Below are 19,102 nucleotides of genomic sequence, written 5' to 3'. Positions count from 1 at the left end.
CTGAGTGGCTTTGGGCTGGTAGTTCTCGTTTTATGACCACATTTTGCAAGCCAGATGTTTACACAGTTTTTTTTCTTTTAGCTGATAATCAGGTGAGGGTGCAGCAGATTGCAAGAGGTCACATGACTCCCCCCTGACCCACTGCTCCCGCCAAATCCCTGTTAAATACAAACACATAGTTCAGGTATAGGATCCAGTCACAACGAGACGGTGAAAACAGAACAAAGACAACAACAAGTGGAATCATGGAGTTTTCTGCTACAGTGATCTTAGCAGGCCTGATCTCCGCTCTGGTGTGGCTGCTTACAGTTAAAACCAGTAAGAAGCCCCGTTTGCCTCCAGGACCCTTTGCGTTTCCCCTCGTAGGGAACCTGCCACAAATAGACAAGAAAAGGCCGTTTCAAAGCTTTGTCGAGGTGAGTCTGAGCTGAATTTATTTAGACTAATAAGTTGTTTCATGGATTTATAATAACAACTTGAGAAAAATGCAGGTTTTGTTGTTAATCCTGAACATGCATGCACTCTTTTACACACACACACACACACACACCAGGATGAATACACCACCAGTCAAAAGGTTGGACACACTCATGGTGTTCAGCAGGAACTGTGTCAGTGGTACAGATTTGTTTGTTTTGTACTTTTAGTTCAGTAAAACTCATGGACCTGTGATGACCTTGTACCTGGGCTGGCAGCGGGTGGTCGTCCTGGTGGGATACGATGCAGTGAAGGAAGCCTTGGTGGACCAGGCGGACGAGTTCGTAGGGAGAGGACAGTTTCCTTTTCTCTACAAAGCTACACAAGGATATGGTAATAAAAGACAGTGGCTTCTGTCTAAGCTGAAAAAAGACAGACCCACCTGGTTGAGAAATCCATTTCTTTACTATCCTGTTGTTTTGTTTTGTTTTAAATGTAGTTTTAGTTTTTATTTGACTTTATTTGTCACCCAGATCTAGAAATGTTTCTACTGCATATCAGAGCACACCTTTTCCTCCTGACAGGTATCGGGATCAGCAACGGGGAACGCTGGCAGCAGCTGCGGCGCTTCACCCTGACCACCCTGCGGGATTTCGGGATGGGACGTAAAGGGATGGAGGAGTGGATCCAAGAGGAGAGTCAACACCTGAGGGCTCGGATACGCTCATTTAAAGGTGAGTTTTTAGTTGATGTGAAGGAGTATCTCTGCATGTTTCAGGTCAGGTTTTCCTCTCATTTGATTCCCTTTCAGACTCGTTTGCAGCTGTGTTTCAGTTCCCAGTCAACCCAGAGACCTTCCTCAGAGAGTCAGAACATTTGTGAGATGAGTTTAGTTCTTTCTTTTTTCTTCCAGGTGAAGCGTTCGACCCCACGTTCTTGTTGAGCCGCACTGTGTCCAATGTGATCTGCTGCTTGGTGTTTGGCCAGCGCTTCACCTATGAAGACAAGGAATTTTTGAACCTCCTTAACATCATAAATACGGTTTTAAAGTTTAACAGCACCCCGTGGGGTATGGTAAGTAATTTATATCTAATGTTTTGTGTTTTATTTGATGTTCTTCAAACATATTCAAAGACTACAAATCTAATTTCAGAAGCTGGGAAATTTTAAATGGTGGCATTCGATCATGTCCTCTGGGGACTCCTGTGGGCGCTGCTTTGATTGTTTGACCGGTGTCAAAGCTTGGTCCGCATTGCTGGGACTAGGCCGGATTTGTTGCCTTTAATCGCTGATTCTTTTCAGAACTTTTATGGACAGAATTTCTAGGCACAACCAAGGTGTTGAGAGAATCTCAGGATTGGGTCTCTGTTCTTTGCAGATGATGTTGTTCTGTTGGTTTTGTCAATGTTTGTGGAGGTGTGGGGACCCAAATGCAGGACAGAAAGGCAGGAGATAAACAAGATGCAGAAACAAGGTTTAAATGCTCAAAACTCAACTGAAAAGAGGATGGGACAAAAAGCTAACACAGGCAACTAAAGACAAACTAACACAATGAACCAACAACTGAGAACATAAACCAAGGGGTGTAAATCCACAGAGGGAGTAACACGGAACAGGTGGACTGAATCAGAAAATTAAAACCAGGTGAGCTACTTAACAGGAAGCAAAATGGGAGACAATACTCAAGAGAACAAAACTACAAAATAAAACAGGAAACCAGAACTAAAGAGACAACACAAACATCACATCATGACAGGTTTCATCGGGTTGTGATCTCCAGCTGGAGCGATTCACTGCCGAGTGCTAGGATAAGGATCCGCAGCTCCAAATCCAAGGCCATGGTCCTCAGCCGGAATAGGATGGATTGTCCTCTGCGGGTCTGGAGTCAGGTCCTGCCTCAAGTGGAGGAGTTTTAATATCTTACAGTCTTGTTCATGAGTGAGGGAAGGATGGAGCGTGAGATCGACAGACGGATCGGTGCGGCGTCTGCAGTAATGCGGACTCTGCGCCGGTCTGTCGTGGTGAAGAAGGAGCTGAGCCAGAAGGCGAAGCTCTTGATTTACCAGTCGATCTACGTTCCTACCCTCACCTATGGTCATGAGCTGTGGGTCGTGACCGAAAGAACCAGATCTCGTATACAGGCGGCTGAAATGAGTTTCCTCCGCAGGGTGGCCGGGCTCTCCCTTAGAGATAGGGTGAGGAGCTCGGTCATCCAGGAGGAGATCAGAGTAGAGCCGCTGCTCCTCCGCATCAACAGGAACCAGTTGAAGTGGCTCGGGCATCTGGTCAGGATGCCTCCTGGACCTCCCTGTTGAGGTGTACTGGGCAGGAGGAGACCCCGGGGAAGACCCAGGACATGCTAGAGGCATTATATCTCTCAGCTGGCCTGGGAATGCTTCGGGATCTCCCCAGTGAGCTAGCAAATTTCACAGGGGAGAAAGAAGTTTGGGTTTCCCTGCTTAGGCTGCTGCCCCCCCAGACCCATTTTCTAGAAATGAGGTCTGTTTATAGAGAATGTAATTTGTAGCTTTGTATGAAAATGTGCACAGAATGTTGAGAAAAATACCCACAGCTTACTACTGAACGTGTTTCTGCAGCTGTACAACATCTTCCCCTGGCTCATGGAGCACCTTCCTGGCTACCAGCACAAAGTTTTTGCCCATGTCAAGGAGGTCAGACGATTTATCAAGAGGAAGATCCATGAGCACAAAGAGACTCTGGACCCCAGCTCCCCGAGAGACTTTATAGACTGCTTCCTCATCCGATGTGATCAGGTAGGGAGGAACAAGTTTCGCTGAAGACTACAAAATCCACACATAAAGATATATAACTTGTAAATATTAACCATTATCCATGAAAATGCTGAGAAATATTTTCTTTTACAGTTCTGTACGAAAGTCTTGAGCCACGCTTCATTTCTTTATATTTATTTTTCAAGCAACCAGATGTTCTGGTGTCTTTTAAAGTGTTTTAGCAGCAGTTCTCCTGAAGGACTTGGAAATGTTATTGGAGCTTGGCATTCATTTATATCTAATCACAGTCTCTGTACTTAACTGACCCTTTGTTTATTTTACTGAGACATTGACCAGTGGATACATAATTCCTCCAGTGTATCCTTGGTCTTCTCTTGGGTCCTATACCAGCTGCATATGGTCAAAAACCTCCCACAGGAGGTGACCTGGTAGAAAACTTCCCAGACATGTCCATACACTCTCAGCTGACTCCTTCCCATGCAGGTCTACTCTAAGCTGCCCTGGAGGCTGCGCCCTGCCATCCTCTGAGAAAAATCGTTTCAGCTGCTTCTATCTGTGATCTCATTCTTGCAGTTAATGTCCAAATCTCATGTCCAAAGGTGAGACTTGGAATAAAGATGCAAACCACAGTAAATCAGAAGCATTGCCTTCTGGCTTTCTTCATCTAGTGGGTCCTTTTATTTCTTCCATGTCAGACACATCTACTGGAATCCACATCAGCAATGGAGGCTTTGTGTGTGCACGCGCAAACTCTCTATCTAGCACCAAGCCCACTCACCACCTTAACTGGTGATGACCATTTTACAACTCTCCCCTTCTCTTTGTTCAAGTATCCAGCACACAGAGGTCTGATAATGTCATGGCAACCCAGATGATTGGCATTTGGTCCACAGTGATACATTGTACACAAATGGACCGCTTAACGTTGGGACATTATGGACAATCCATGACTTGCAGAGCAGTTCAATAACAAGACAACACTTGAGTTCAGACCAAGGAGGTTGTTTCCAACCAAGATGATTAAAATAAATAAATCTCTATAAGCTAATATAAGATGGCATGCAGGATGCTGCGCAATGTGTCATTATAAACATGTTCGGAAAGTGGAGAAATCAGAGAGCCAAGCAGAGGTGTGAGGCCTTTAGAAACATCTGCAGTAGGTGCTGGTAATTAAAGAGAAGTCCTAAAGAAACTGTGTATCTAAATATTGTTTCTGAATCTTTCACATCTTTTACCGCTGTTTCATTTCAGGAAAAGGACAATCCAAAAAGTGAATTCCAGCGAGAGAACTTGATTGCAACAGGGATTAACCTGTTCCTGGCTGGAACAGAAACCACCAGCTCCACCATCAGATATGCTGTCAGTGTGCTGATCAAACACCCGGACATACAGGGTAGGCCCCCCCAAAGCAAAGCAAGGCAAAGGCATCTCATCCATGAGGCAGCCTGCTGGGCTCTTTACTCCATATACACTGCAGTCAGAATAATGAGTGTTTTACAAGTTACACAGCATTTCCTAATAACAGGTCTTTGCTTTCCCTCCTCCAGAGAAAATGCAACAGGAGATCGACACTGTGATTGGACGGGATCGATGTCCCATGATGGAGGACAGGAAGTCCCTCCCTTTTACAGATGCTGTCATCCATGAAGTGCAGCGTTATCTGGACATCGTCCCCTTCAGTCTCCCTCACTGTGCACTGAAGGACATCTCCTTCAGGGGTTATACAATCCCCAAGGTAGATTGACTTGGAGATGAGACGTCTTCTGTGCACTGATCAGCCAACCTGTTCCACCAGGAGTCTGAGGCTGACCTTTGACTTGTACAATACTGTTGAAAGAGGCTGTCTTGTCTCAACAGGACACTCTGGTTATACCTTTCTTGCACTCTGTGCTGAAAGAGGAGAAGCAATGGGCGACTCCTGAGTCCTTCAACCCGCAGCATTTCCTTGATCAGAATGGAAACTTCAAGAAAAATCCTGCATTCCTGCCATTTTCTGCAGGTAAACCAGCTTTTTTCTCACACAGGATGACTTTGGTTTAAGCTTTTTATCTTATTCTCTCTGACTGTGTCTCCTCACAGGGAAAAGATCCTGCGTTGGTGAGTCTCTGGCTCGTATGGAGCTTTTTCTCTTCATGGTATCCCTCCTGCAGGGGTTCACCTTCTCCTGTCCTGGTGGACCTGACAGTATCAACCTCGCTGCAGAGTACAGCAGCTTTGCCAACTTGCCTCGTAGGTATGACATCATTGCCACGCCGCGGTGAAAGAAGATGCACAATTCCAACAAAATTCTTCTTCCCTCTGGCCTGGTTGGAGTCTTGTCTTTTACGTGAATTCTTTTTTTATGAATTTAATTCAATTCTTGATACCTGTATTATCTGTTCAAACACTTTTGTTGATCCCAGAAATAAATAACTGTATGAAAATCTATTCTGAAATAAAGTCATATCACAAACGGTGCTTTTTAAACATCATCCTCTGCAGTTTTTCACCTCAGAGTGAAAATGAAATGCTGGAACATTCTAATCTAATCATATTTTATTTCTAAATCACACCTCATCATAGTTTTCTTTCACACACAATCTCACAGAGTACATGTGCATCCTCTATACCTCCCCTCTCCCATTTTCCATAAACTCCCATCCTGCATCACTGCCTCGTAACTGAATGTAGGTATAAAAGTATCAGTAGAATAAAAGCATCCGGCTTGATGCTGCTACGAGGAAACAACATGTTGGGGATTCATTCCCACCACAAGGCCACCCACAGCCCACAGGAACTGCCCAGGCCAGAGTGGGCCGGTGTCCACGGGGATGCAGGGCCGGACCCTGTTGAAGACAGTTGACTCTTAGATGTATTACAACTTCTCAAGACCAGAGTATTTTCCACCACAACCCTCACAACCAACCAGACCTGGGCAGTTACCATGGCAACAACCCTGTAGACCAAGCGGACAAAGTTGCTGGAATGAAGGAGCCCCGGGAGGAAGTCAGTAGAAATAAACATGTCAACAAAATCAAATAAAACAGAAACAGAAAAAAGTTTAAAAAAAAAAAAAAATTAATAATGGACCCTAATGATTAAATTAATTAAAACTGAATAGAATAAAAAAAAATTAATCAAAATAAAACACATCAAAACAATGAAAACTCAAAGCCACTTCAGTAGATGGTATTTAAAACAATTAGATACACAATTGAATAAATAAAGGTCTATGAAATCTGTGAACAGAAACAGAAGAATTTTGTTGGGGTTTGTTTAGGATGGAAAAGTTACTCTGATGAAGGATACCTGAGGTCTGAATGGACACCTGCAGAACGGCCCCTGATAGAAAATAACTGTCTTGATGGAAGCAGATGCATCACCAAATGCACCCTTATGTTCACGATGTGTAAACATCTTCATTTCTTATTGTCACATGGAGGTCGACAGAGACCAACTCAGTTGGGAAGAGACCTCAAGTGGCCTATCAGGGAACTGCAGATCTACGGGATAATTCATCAATTTTTTTTTCAGGATGTGTTTGCAACCTCTGGCTTGACAGCTGACTCACCAAATCATAAGATGGATTCTTAACATGCTTGTTCCACAGTGTTGACCACAATCCACAGAGTCTGACATAGATGTTGAATCAGCCACAAGACATTGATCCAGCAGAACCCAGCACACTGACAGCCTGACACACAGCTTGACCGATCACCCAAACCTCCAACATATCAAGTTACAGATGCAGCTCAGGTCAGCACTTCTGTGTGTGTGTGTGTGTGTGTGTGTGTGTGTGTGTGGAGCAGCAGCTTTATTCTCATGATTTGAGGTTTTTATTGTGACTATAATGGTGCATTTTGCATCGGTTTAAATTCAATCAAGATACAGGTATTTTCTGTCAGTGGCAGTTTAGTATTAACCCATTCAGACCTCAGCTTTCTGACTACAGTTGGTTACTTCTGGCTGCAGACTGGAGACGACAGAAAAGTTGAAAGACAATCTTAATGTCATCAAAGGGACTTGCTGCATCAACTCAATGGCCTTACCTTATGGAACCTGTCATTTGCACTCTAAATCATTTCACACAGGAGGAAAAAATGCAGATAAACCCCCCTTCCCCTCAAAACAATCATTCTTCATTCCTTAGTTTGCAACGCTGTGCATTCTCATGACTAAACTCGAATGTTGTGTAGCCCTTTGTCTACTGTTGGTTTGTTTTCAGGGTTTGTATTTCCCACTGCACTATCTATTTACCCCAACAGCTGACCCACCTGACTCAAACTTATTCAATATTCAGACATGCATGTTCTATAAGTATTTAATACAGTTTTATATCTTTTCAGTGTAATTCATCTTTGCTCTCATATTTATGCTGCTTTATGCTGGGAGAGAGTCCCGGTTACAGCTGGAAACTCACCTCTGAATGAGCGTATCCGAGTGCTCAGGTGCTCCTCCATCCCTTTACGTCCCATCCCAACATCATGTAAGGCTGTCAGTCTGAAGCGCCACAGCTATCGCCAGCGTTCCTGTCCCTGTCAGGAGGAAGGGGGAGCTCACTGATGTGCACAAAAAAACATTTAGAGATCTAGGTAGCAAAACGCTTTCAATAAAAACTAAAACATTATTTAAAATTAAGCAAAATGAAACAATACAGAATAGTACAAAGTACATTTCTGAAGGAGGTCAGTCCTCATCTCTTTGAGTTTTGCATTAAACGGATAACAATTTCAGTTCAGAAGCAAATATCTTGCAAGAAGACAGAGATGTTAGTAAATTTAATTTAATCTATGTAGCACCTTCCAAAAACATGCAATTTTAAAATGTTATTATCAAGTAATACAGAAAAATTCAGTCCAAATGATTTTATACCCAAAGATATAATCAGAGAATAAAACCTGCAGATTAAAAGAATTATTTCATATTAATTCAACGTTAATTATGAGCTGAAAGCGGTCAAAAATTGTTGGATAAGGCAAATTATTTGAATAAATTGGGCCCAAAATACATAAAGGAAGCACACACACACACACACACATAAATGTATAAATACAGGAAATGTTAGGAAGTTATTTTACATTGTACATGTTAGGAAGTTATTTTACATTGTACTTTGGTTTATAATACAATATTTACAGGACCTTACTCCTTAGGTGTGAACATACATGTGGATCAGCTGAGTGTGCCAGAAGTCATTAAATCCAACTAACGATGGCACACTGATGAGTTTGTTAAAAATGATTTCACAAAATGGCTGCATGATGGAGCTCTCTGTGAAAAGCTCTGCCCGCTTTAGCCAACATCTGCAACAGAGCTCATTTCTCTGGAAGTCACCGAACTGAGAGATATGTGTTCTTCAACACAACACGACTAAAGTGTCTTTGTGTAAGACTGTATTGAAATGACGTCACAAAGCAAAGTCCATCTGAAACGTTCCCGGCTACACAGAGGATGATGCAGTTTGCATCTAGATGTTGGGCAGGTGATATTTATGCTTGACTTGTTTCTTGACGTCTGGTGCAGGTGAGACGTTGCTGTGTGGTAACTGAGGCAGGTACTGAGCCTGAAGCAGAGAAGAAGAGATTACATAAAGTAAATTTAGCATTAAAAAAGGTTGTATCAGTGTGTCAGATCAGCTATATGCTGTGATTTACCCCGACTTGTCTGCGTCTGGAGCCTCTTTCATGTCGTCTTCCCTCACGGCCCCAAGTGGCCCCGAATTCCTCCTGAAAGTACGGAAGCCCCAGCAGCTCTTCACAGGACAGCCGGAGTGAGGGATCCATCACCAGGCATGACTGGAAACACAAACAATTTTATACAGAGCCGTGATGCGAGGATAAGCAACATATTTGGGTTATCTTTATGTTTTCATCATTTATTTTAATTTAACTAATTATTTATTTTATCTGTTCTTTTAATCTATTTATCCCTTTAAAATTGACACGTTATACTACAGTATATGTATATATATATATATATATATATACATACATATATATATATATATATATATATATATATATATATATATATATATATACATATATATATATATATATATATATATATATATATATATATATATATATATATATATATGTGTGTGTGTGTGTGTGTGTGTGTTATAATTCAAATATAGATGTATACAAAAATACATATTTGAATCTATTCATTATGTTTATAGATTCAGTTATAAAATGATAGAAAAAATTCTTTCCATTTACACATCACATTTATTTATAAATATAATTATAAAATTCTATAAATTGTATTAGTTTATATTTATCTCTAAAATTGATTTTAAAATATATTTGTTTATTTAACTTTCATAAATATGTTTTTTTTCTGTTGGTTTATCAATTTTTTTATTATGTACATTTATAAATTCAATATTAAATAATAATAAATATCTTTTTATATTAATCAAAAATGTTACAATAAAAAAAAAACATGGAATTATCCCTAATAATTAATCTAATGTTTTAGATTAAATTGAATATTTTCAAAGAATTTGTGGATTTCTTATGTCAAAACAAAACTTGAAGTGAAAAGACATGAAACAGTAAACATACAACTAGTTAAATTCATGTGTGCTATCGTTCTGTATGATGTCCTTAAACCAGGAGAGAAAATATTTACAGTAAAAACTGCACAATTTTATCACAGAAACACAACAAACCTTCATAACCTGAAGAGCGTGAGGAGAAACTCCATAGAAGCGCTTTTCCAAGGGTTCCTGAGTCCAGAAGATAAAATAATAACAAACGATTATTAAAATAGCTGCCAGATTTGATCCCTTTCCGATTAAGAAAAACTGCATTTAGATTCGTACCGTTGTGTCGGGTTCAGGAATACTGACTCCACTGAAGAAAACGTTGGAGCGGAAAATCTGCTGGTGGTGAGGAATCAAGTCTCCTGATGTCCGGAGTGGGAGATAAGAACATAAAAACACCAATTGGAACAAGTTTAGCAGAACCGATATTGTGATAAAAAGTCATTTTTAGCAGAGAATGTGGATATTATGATCTAAAAAATGCATCTCTCTTTGGCCTTCAGGCCTTTAGAAGTGTACCAAGAGTTTTCCGGATAAGATAAAGCTGGTCAACGTCAGACTTCCCGGGCCAGAGAGGATTCCCACTAAGAAGCTCAGCAAAGACGCAGCCAAGAGCCCACACATCCACAGGAGGTCCATACTGAGTGTCCCCAACCAGCAGCTCAGGGGCCCGGTACCAGCGGGTCGCCACATAGTCTGTGTAGTCATCCTCTGGTCCCGCTGAATGAACGACACACCAGCAGATGACGATAACTTTGCATACATACACGCTTCTTCAGATACTAAATAATGAACACTAAATAACATGAACATTGTAGAGGAAGGGATTACAAGACGTGCTGAATGATTACATGTGAATGTATGGAAACGTAACACTGAAACCTGATGCAGGGAAGGTAACAGAGACACTCCAACTGCTGAAAGCTCCTTCTATGCAAAGCATTCATTGAAACAATGAAAGTGAGGAGACCGTGAGCTCGTCTGTGTTCCATGCTGAATAAGTCATTAGAGCTACATTCACACTAAATGCACATAAACACGCCGGCTTTCTGAATGACTCACTCAGGATGCGAGCGAAGCCAAAGTCGCAGAGTTTAATGACTCCGGTCTTGGTGAGAAGGATGTTCTCTGGCTTCACGTCACGGTGGATGCACTGAGACAAAAACAATCAGAGGTTTACATCACATGCTGTTCATTCTCTCTGTGGCAAAGAGAGACGCTGACAGTACAGCTGGCAGATCAGAAATGGACGTGGAAGACGGCTTGTCAGATACTGAGACAGTAAAGTAAAAACCACATGCCATCATGTTGATGAGACCAGTTTCAGTCTCCATTTGTAACCTGAGCAGGATTATTATAGACTAAAATAAAAACACATTTCAGCTCTCAGGTCTGAGTTCCACGTTGTTATGTTAAATATGAGCCGCAGACCAGGTGGCCTCACCTGTGTTCGCCCAAGTTGGCTCTGACTGGGCTTCAGCTGGGGCCCAACATGGTGAGTTCCACAGGACCCATGTAGCCCCCGGCAGCATGTCCACGTGGGGTTCAGAAGGGTGAAATCAAGGCTACGTGGGTCCTGAGTGGGCATGGACTTGAACTGGGCAGGTCCCATGTGCTTTCAGTTACATGGGCCCCACATGTGAAGCCAATGATGGCTGACTGTATGAGCCCCTTACGGGATGTAGGTGGAATAAGTGGGCATGGACATAAACAAGGCAAATGTAAACAGGGGGCCCATGTAGACTGGCTAAATGGGCCCCAACTCAGACCGAAGTGAAACCCAGCAAGAGCCCAGTTTAAACCCATACAGGCAAACATAGGTGAGGCCACAGCGGATCCTGCAGACAAACCCACATAGGACCTTTATCTGCAGCCCAAATTTAACCCTTATGCGCCCCACATGGACATGCTGGCTCCCGTTGGACATTATGTAAGACGTATATTTTCTTATTTTTCATAAGGAGTGAATAATTAATCATAATCCAGTTATGCTATACATCTGCCTTTGCCAGCAGGCCACCATGAGTATGCAGAACATTACTGTCCTTTAACTCCAAAAGAAAGGAAAATAGTAAATCTCTGCAATCAGATAATACAGAAACATTTTACTAACTGATTCATAAGTAAATGCACATCAGAAATCAGAGGAAAGTCTACTGACGTTGTGTTTGTGGCAGAAGTTTACGGCCTGCAGAGTCTGCCACACGATGCTCTTCAGCTGCACCTCGGGCACTCTGCACACAAAAAGAGACAAAGGAATGCTAGGATCAATAATACTATTGTCTGAAAAGGACACAACCTTTACACATGTAATTTTTCCCTCATCTATTTCCCCTGCATTTCAGGAAAAAGGAGAGCTGTTTTATGTAGCCGTCTTGTCACCTGGGTAACGTCAGGCCCGTCTCCATCAGCAGCAGCACCTTTGTTTCTAAGAGCAGCTAAAGTTTCTGCTGCCCAGACAAGTGTGAGAAAGAAAAATGGTCAGACAACAAGCCATTGAGGTTTAAGCTCGCTGTGCAAATCCACAGAACAAAAGCCAGACGGAAAACTTATCTTGTAACAACGGATGATTTAAGGAGAGATTTTTTTCCCCTGAATACTTTGATCTGTTGTTTTAAACTGGCTTTTCTTCCCTCGTTCTGCAGCCAACATTTTCCAGCCATGAAATCTCTTGGCAACAGTCTTGGCTCTGAGTTTGTAATTCAGTCTGTTCCTTTCTGCTACTTGTAAGCAATACTCCTTGATAAATAAATGTGCATGTAATGACCTCGATGGCAAACCATATGCCAGAAATGAGACTTTACCAGTTGCGATTGTAGGCAATGGAAATACTTTGAAGAGATAAAAGTAAGGGATATATATAAATAATAATAGGTAAGAATTGGAGGAAAGTAATCATGTATTTGACTATATTACTCCTTTATACATAAAAAAAGAGATAACTGACCCTGACGTTGAACAGAATTAATCTCCTTATATATACAAATGTTTATGCCCTTTTCAATCCACAATAATTCAAAAAGACATGTTTCCAAATGTTGCTGACGTACCCTCGTGGATGTTTGTCCAGCTCGTTGAGGACTGTCTGCTCACAGAACTCAAAGACCAAATGAAGCCGCCTTTTCCTCCGGAAGACCTCCAGCAGGTTGACCAAATTCACGTGTTTCAGTTGCTGCAGGACCGACACAGAACACAGAATCCAGTGTTTTTATGTCTTTACTTTTATAACCATGCATGTTGGGTCGGTGCGTAATAACACAAACCCAATTCCCTAAAAGTTGGGTTGCAGGGTGCAAATATAAAAACCAAAAAAAGACAACAAAAATGAAGCATTTGCAAATTTCATGAACTAATATTGTATTTATGTCACAGAAACATTAATAAATATTATTTATTCTGCAAACTGAAGATACACATACCAAAAACATGTGAAGGGAAAAAACAAAGGCAATGTTAAAAAGAAACAGCTTGGCAACAGCCCAGTAACACGGCTGCAGATCAAAAAGAAATAAAAAGCCAGATCTCACAAGTAAAGATGGGCGGACATTTCTAAAGGCTCAAAATATGCAGCAGTTTAAAACCATCAGGTTTCTGTTTTATCTAAGAAATAATATAATGTAGAGTCATTCCTGTGCACAGACAGAGGATAGCTGAAAGTCACATGTGATCTGTAGCACCTCCAGCAACACTACATTATAATAACAAACCAACAATACCAGGTACGAGGTAGTAACTCCAACCCTAAACCATCAATCCTCCAGAACTCCTACAGAAACAACAACGCAGATTCAAACCCTGCCATGCAAAGAAGCTCTATGTGAGCCATGTCCAGGTCACCCAGGTGTTTCCCTGCTTCAACACACCTGAATCAAGTTAACGAGTCACTGTGCAGAACTTTATAGGACTGGAGTACTAGATTCAGTCCTATGAGGCCTGCAGTCCAGCAGGTTTTCCATGTATCCTTGCTCCAACACAGCTGACCCAAATGGAGTCACTGTGCAGAGCCTGTTGTAGCACAGGGATCCTCAATCCTGCAGGTTTTCCAAGCATCCCAGCTGCAACACTCCTGATTTAAATCAATGTGTATTTAGCAGAGCTTGTCTGAGTCTGAGTCTGGTGTGTTCCTGCAGGGACACTAGGAAAACCTGCAGGGCCTTGAGGACCAGGATTGAGGATCCCTGTTGTAGCAGGAAAACCTGGAAAAGCTGCTGGATTGCGGACCTCGTAGGACCTAATGGGAAACTGTGAAAACCAGCCGTGCTGCAGTCCCCCAAGGTCAGGACACCCCTGCTGTTTGTGAAACTGATCCAGAAATGCTGCCGTCTGGCCCAAACCAAAGTGTATTAAAACTGAGGCAGAGACGAGGTGAAACTTGGAAATCATGGACAGAGTAGAGGAACCGTCTGCTCCCATCCAGACAACACCTTATTCCAGAAGGTCTTGCACATTTCAGCAAGATGTTCCCATAAGAGACACATGCTGCAGCCACATACAACAGCTTTGTGGATTTGTCACAGTTTTAACACGTTGATCCCATTAAATTTCATTAGATCTGATTTTATTTGGATTGTTTGATTTGATCGCTTTTATTTTTGATTGTTTTTAGATTACTGTAATTTTTTAAAATTGTCTTTGTGTATGTTATTTATTCAGTTGTTTTTTTTAACCCCCCACAATGTGGCACTTTGATCAAAATTGTTGTTTTTAAAATGAGTTATAAATAAAGTTGTATTGTATGGTATTGTATTCATTGTTATCTAATATTTTATCTGCAATAATAAAAATGTTCAGCTTTCTATGATCTGTTATGAATAAAGAATGGGTGGATGAGACTGGTGGGGTTGTAACTATCATAACTGTGCATGATGGATTCCTGACACACTGACACAAGACAAGCCATAAGGAATGTGTGTCCACCTGCGGCGCGAGATGGGAATAAACCCGATACTATAAGGTGATACTAAGACCTCTCACCTTCAGCATGCGGATTTCTCGCAGTGCAATCTTCTTAATGACCGGGTCGTCCTCGGACTCCACAAACTTCTTGATGGCGACTATCTGGCCCGTATCTCTGTGTCTGCACTTGAACACCACACCATAGGAGCCCTCTCCGATCTTGGACAGTTTTTCATATTTCTCCATTTGGCAGTCTCAAGCTGATATCTGTAAAAAAAAGTAAATGTTTTCATCTAAATTAGTTGTTTTATTTTTACTTTTTTATTCAAAGCTCATTGATTATTGTCAGTACTACAGCCATCTTAAGCTACACAAAACAGTTATGTACATATAGTTGTGCTCATATGTATACATCCCCTTTCATTAAAGAAAAGGCTGAATTTACAACAATCACTCAAATAACTGGAGACTTAAAAAAGGAACAATAACTAAAAATTTGCAAAAATATAATTTAGTAATATAAGACACTGTTTTTTCATTTAATTGAGTTGAAGAAAGAAAAACAAACAAATGTGTCCTGGACAAATTAGAGACTTTTCTGTTGAACAGTGGGACAAAATACCTGTCAACAGGTGCAGAAGTCTGACTGAGAGGAACAGAAAACACCTGACTGGAGCGGAAACATTAAAAGATTGTTCAACAAAATATTAGTTTATGAGTGATGTAATATGTAATAAATTATTTTATTTGTTTGCTTTTTAAAAAAATATTTCTGTTGAACCAGTATTAGAAAATAATGTCGTGATTTTAATAAAATTTTTATTTATTATTACTTTAGTCAATTTCAGCTTATTTTACAGGTACCTGTTTTTTTTTTCTTCTTTAATGAAAAGGTATGAATAAATATGAGCACAACTGTATACTATATTCAAAAGAAACTAGCTAATACAAAATATTGGATTATTCATCCACACCTTTGGAATTCATGCTTTGCTTCTGAGCATCCAGACTTCGTCGCATCCTGAAGAATAGTTTTCCATCTTTATGAAGATTTTTTTTTTTACAGTTTTTGCTTTGGACAGTTTCTGTTTTTTCACTCGTTTCTATGCCAATCCTTCCACCTGACCATTTTCTGAGAAATGGATTGAATCATCAGAGCTTAAAATATGCACCAAACTCAAAGGAATATCAAAACAACACAGTTTGACAGCTTAAAAAAATAGTATTTTAGCAGCAACGAGGTGAGCTGAAGATTCAGCATCTCTCAGTTTGGTCTGCAGTAAGTCCTTAAAATTAGATGAACATGATTTGAAAGTTATGTCCAGGAAAGGACCTTAGAGATGCATATGGACCATAAGTCGATCCACTGGCTGTTTCCATGGAAACGTGGCTGTCAAGAAGCCCTTTTCAAGGCTGAGGTGTGTCACATGACACAAGAACTGGACTTATAATTAGTGTCGACAGATCTGAAGGAGAGATGGATCCTCTCCAGAACCCGGACCTCAACAACACCGAAGATCACTGGACGGAGAACGAAACAAGAAGAAAGCGCTGGAAAGGATTTCATCTGTGTTGAAGAATAAAGATGGACTTTGCCTTTAAAACTGTATTTCTGTTTATGTTTGACATAATTAACAGAATCTGTCACTCCAGCTGCTGCGAAGGGAAGGTTTAAGTTCTTTGCAGTGAGAGTTGTCTTGTAATTCCACTGAGACTTCATCTTAAATTAGAAGTAAAAACCAATTGATGAGTAAAAAGGACCTTTTTTGTTTAAAGTGGAGAAGCGGTCAGGTTCCTACAGGGGATTAAGTCCACAGCAGTCATCTTAAAAACGGAGGAATATTTATATAAGATAGATAATCACATAAGTTGCTTTAAACATAGCCACTGACCTTGCAGGCAAGATATTACCTTAGATCATTAAAGGATCATTTCCAACCAATAAGCTACATCAATGTTGTTTGTATGTTTAAAGTGATCAAACTCAAGACATGAGAAGACTAATGCACTTTTTAAAAACGACTTTAACACATCTTATGGTTGAAACTATGTTGTGAATTTCTTCTGCTTTTTTTCCAGCCAATTCTGAGCAGGGGGGTCTTAAATTTCTGCATCAGCTCTGATCGCTCCCATTAAATTAAGCTTTTTCCTCCACTTTCCAACCTCACTGTGAGGGTTGGGTTTATTTCTAAAACAATAAAGTGAGAGAAATGCAGAGTCCAGAAGATCATCTGCAAGCAAAAGTTATTCATGCAGAACTAATGATTGTTTTCAGCGTCACAAACTGCATGATGATGATGATGATAACCTGACAGAAGCTCTCTCCCATCCACGCACCACCAGACTCCAAACCCGTCTTCAGGTCTGCAGCAAAGCCACCAAGTCCATCAAAGTTTCCAGGTTTCTTCCGGCTACGTGAACGCCACCATTTCCCTCGTGCACCTTGGTCTCAGACAGAAAACTGTTTCAGCTTGGAGGTCTCCATGTCATCAGCTTGGAGGTCTCCGTGTCATTGTGCGCTCTCTGTGCTGTCTGCTCGCCCGCTGCGTCATTACCATGGCAACGCCTTTGATTGTTTTATTTATTTGTTTTGTTTTTCACCGCGCAAAACCCTGACTTTACCTCCACCTCGGTTGATCTTAAGACTCACACGACGCCCTGGGTGTGGCAGAAGTCTCTAGATATCACGTTTAACTTACCTCAGACAAAATGAGAAAGAAAAATCAACAAAAACACGCAACGCGTCGCGGACAGGGTTCCAATTCGCCAAGCTGGCTACGTAGGGCGAATGCACGCTCGCGGTTACCATGGAGACAGGAAAAACTAAAACTAAACCAAATATAATATAATATAATATAATATAATATAATATAATATAATATAATATAATATAATATAATATAATATAATATAATATAATATAATATAATATAATATAATATAATGTGGAAAGGCTTTTTAAAAAAAAAAAAAGATTATTTAATAAAAATTAGTTTAAAAATCGTTACTTATCCCAAAGGGAAATTTGTTTTATGAATTCACAAAATTATTAATCTTTTTAAAATTTGTTATGTAATTGTATTCATATTCATATTCATGTTCATGTTCATGTTCATGTTCATGTTCATATTATTATTATTATTATTATTATTATTATTATTATTATTATTATTATTATTATTATTATTATGTAATAATAACAACAACAATAAGATGATAATAATAAAGGAAATAAAAATGTATATTTTTTATTTTCATCAAATCTTAAAAACATTTGAGCTGATTAGATAATCTGCATGAAATTCTATTGAATTAAACGTCTTGGACTTGATTAATATGGCCATCATAAGATCATATCAGTAAGATCGAATATGAACCAGACCAGTTAAAGAACAACCACTTTCAATTTTCTTTGGCAAAAGAAAATTTCCATTGGAAGACTAATAAGTTCATTGTCATATACTAGAAGGATGAGAATTTTTGTTCAATAAAAATCCCCCCCCCCCCCCCCCCACCCCCCTTCTAATCCATGCAATGATGTTAGTCGATTTAGGAAATTATCTGTGGTATTAGTTATTAGCTTGGCTGATGTTTCTTTATGAGGAACATTTTTTTTTAATTATCATTTTAATTTTTGTACTTATCTTGAAAAGGGATCCTAAATTGGATAGCATGCTTTTGCAACATCTGCAAAGGAAAGTTTCTAGAGGATAATCTGCACCTAGCCAACTAGGTTTTTTACATCCAAAACACAAAGTGTATGGTGTAATTTTAAATGCATGCCAAAAGGAAAATATAGGTATGCCCTCTACAATGCATTCAAGTCTTTAATTTAACATGTGAAGTGCCCTGAGATGACTGAGATTACTGAGGAACATAAACAACTCTGACAAGAACTGAATTTTAATGTACCGAACAACATAAAAAGTAATGGAGTTCAGCCTTGTTTATATGAGCTGTAATCCAAATAACATTTTACTCTCTGGAAAGACATTTAAAAGAAGAAGCTACAGCATCATGTCACTCTGCCACATACATGAAAGCCTGACTCAGATGTGGTAAGACGATTTATAGACGATCTGATCTCTCAGTTGACTGTGAACTCTTCAGAGACTCTGCTGTTTGCCACAGCTTCACTGTGAACGATGGGAAAGCTGAATGTTACACTCTTGCATTCAGACACCTCTAGATTCTGGCCTGGAAGTCTTGTGGTGGAAGGTATGAAATGCCCCATAGCAGACTGGTTAGACCGGCTGGTGGTACAAAGCCAGCGGCCTGAGACATGGAGGTAAATGTGTTCAGAGTTGCTTGTGATGTGTTGCTTTAGCAAAATTTAACTTGTTTTTTTTTTTTTTTTTTTTTTACAGGGTTCCTGTGTTAACTTTCATGTTTTTGGATTTCCACAGCCAGCTGCACCGAAGGTTTTATTTAAAAATGTTTCCAGGGAATCAGACTGATATAAACCTGGTTATTTGCTTATCTATGGTTTATCTGGTCCTGTCCA

General features: G+C 40.1%; 2 protein-coding genes across 4 annotated transcripts; one reads left to right on the top strand and one right to left on the bottom strand.

The window, feature by feature from the left end:
* Positions 1–245: 245 nt before the first annotated feature.
* On the top strand, positions 246–5,431 carry cyp2y3 (cytochrome P450, family 2, subfamily Y, polypeptide 3; the record flags this gene model as incomplete). The annotated part of the gene is made up of 9 exons (XM_079245897.1): positions 246–416; positions 648–810; positions 1,002–1,151; positions 1,331–1,491; positions 3,015–3,191; positions 4,422–4,563; positions 4,718–4,905; positions 5,028–5,169; positions 5,250–5,431. 9 exons carry the CDS (start codon positions 246–248, stop codon positions 5,429–5,431), a joined length of 1,476 nt encoding a protein of 491 aa, XP_079102023.1.
* Positions 5,432–8,616: 3,185 nt separating this feature from the next.
* On the bottom strand, positions 8,617–14,844 carry LOC306760539 (cyclin-dependent kinase-like 1; the record flags this gene model as incomplete). 3 transcript variants are annotated; one of them, XM_079246424.1, is made up of 9 exons in its annotated part: positions 8,617–8,712; positions 8,804–8,944; positions 9,814–9,885; positions 9,982–10,064; positions 10,222–10,422; positions 10,765–10,855; positions 11,864–11,936; positions 12,753–12,874; positions 14,677–14,844. In XM_079246424.1, the coding sequence occupies 9 exons, from the start codon at positions 14,842–14,844 to the stop codon at positions 8,617–8,619; spliced, it is 1,047 nt and encodes a 348-aa protein (XP_079102550.1). The 3 variants fall into 3 exon arrangements, with proteins under 3 accessions (XP_079102550.1, XP_079102551.1, XP_079102552.1); XM_079246425.1 differs by having other exon boundaries at positions 9,829–9,885; XM_079246426.1 differs by having other exon boundaries at positions 8,807–8,944; positions 9,829–9,885.
* Positions 14,845–19,102: the final 4,258 nt, after the last annotated feature.

Source organism: Telmatherina bonti (assembly GCF_933228915.1).
Source record: "Telmatherina bonti genome assembly, chromosome: 9".
NCBI lineage: Eukaryota > Metazoa > Chordata > Actinopteri > Atheriniformes > Telmatherinidae > Telmatherina > Telmatherina bonti.
The sequence above is the reverse complement of the archived record's forward strand: the minus strand, read 5'-3'. Positions and strand labels throughout refer to the sequence as shown.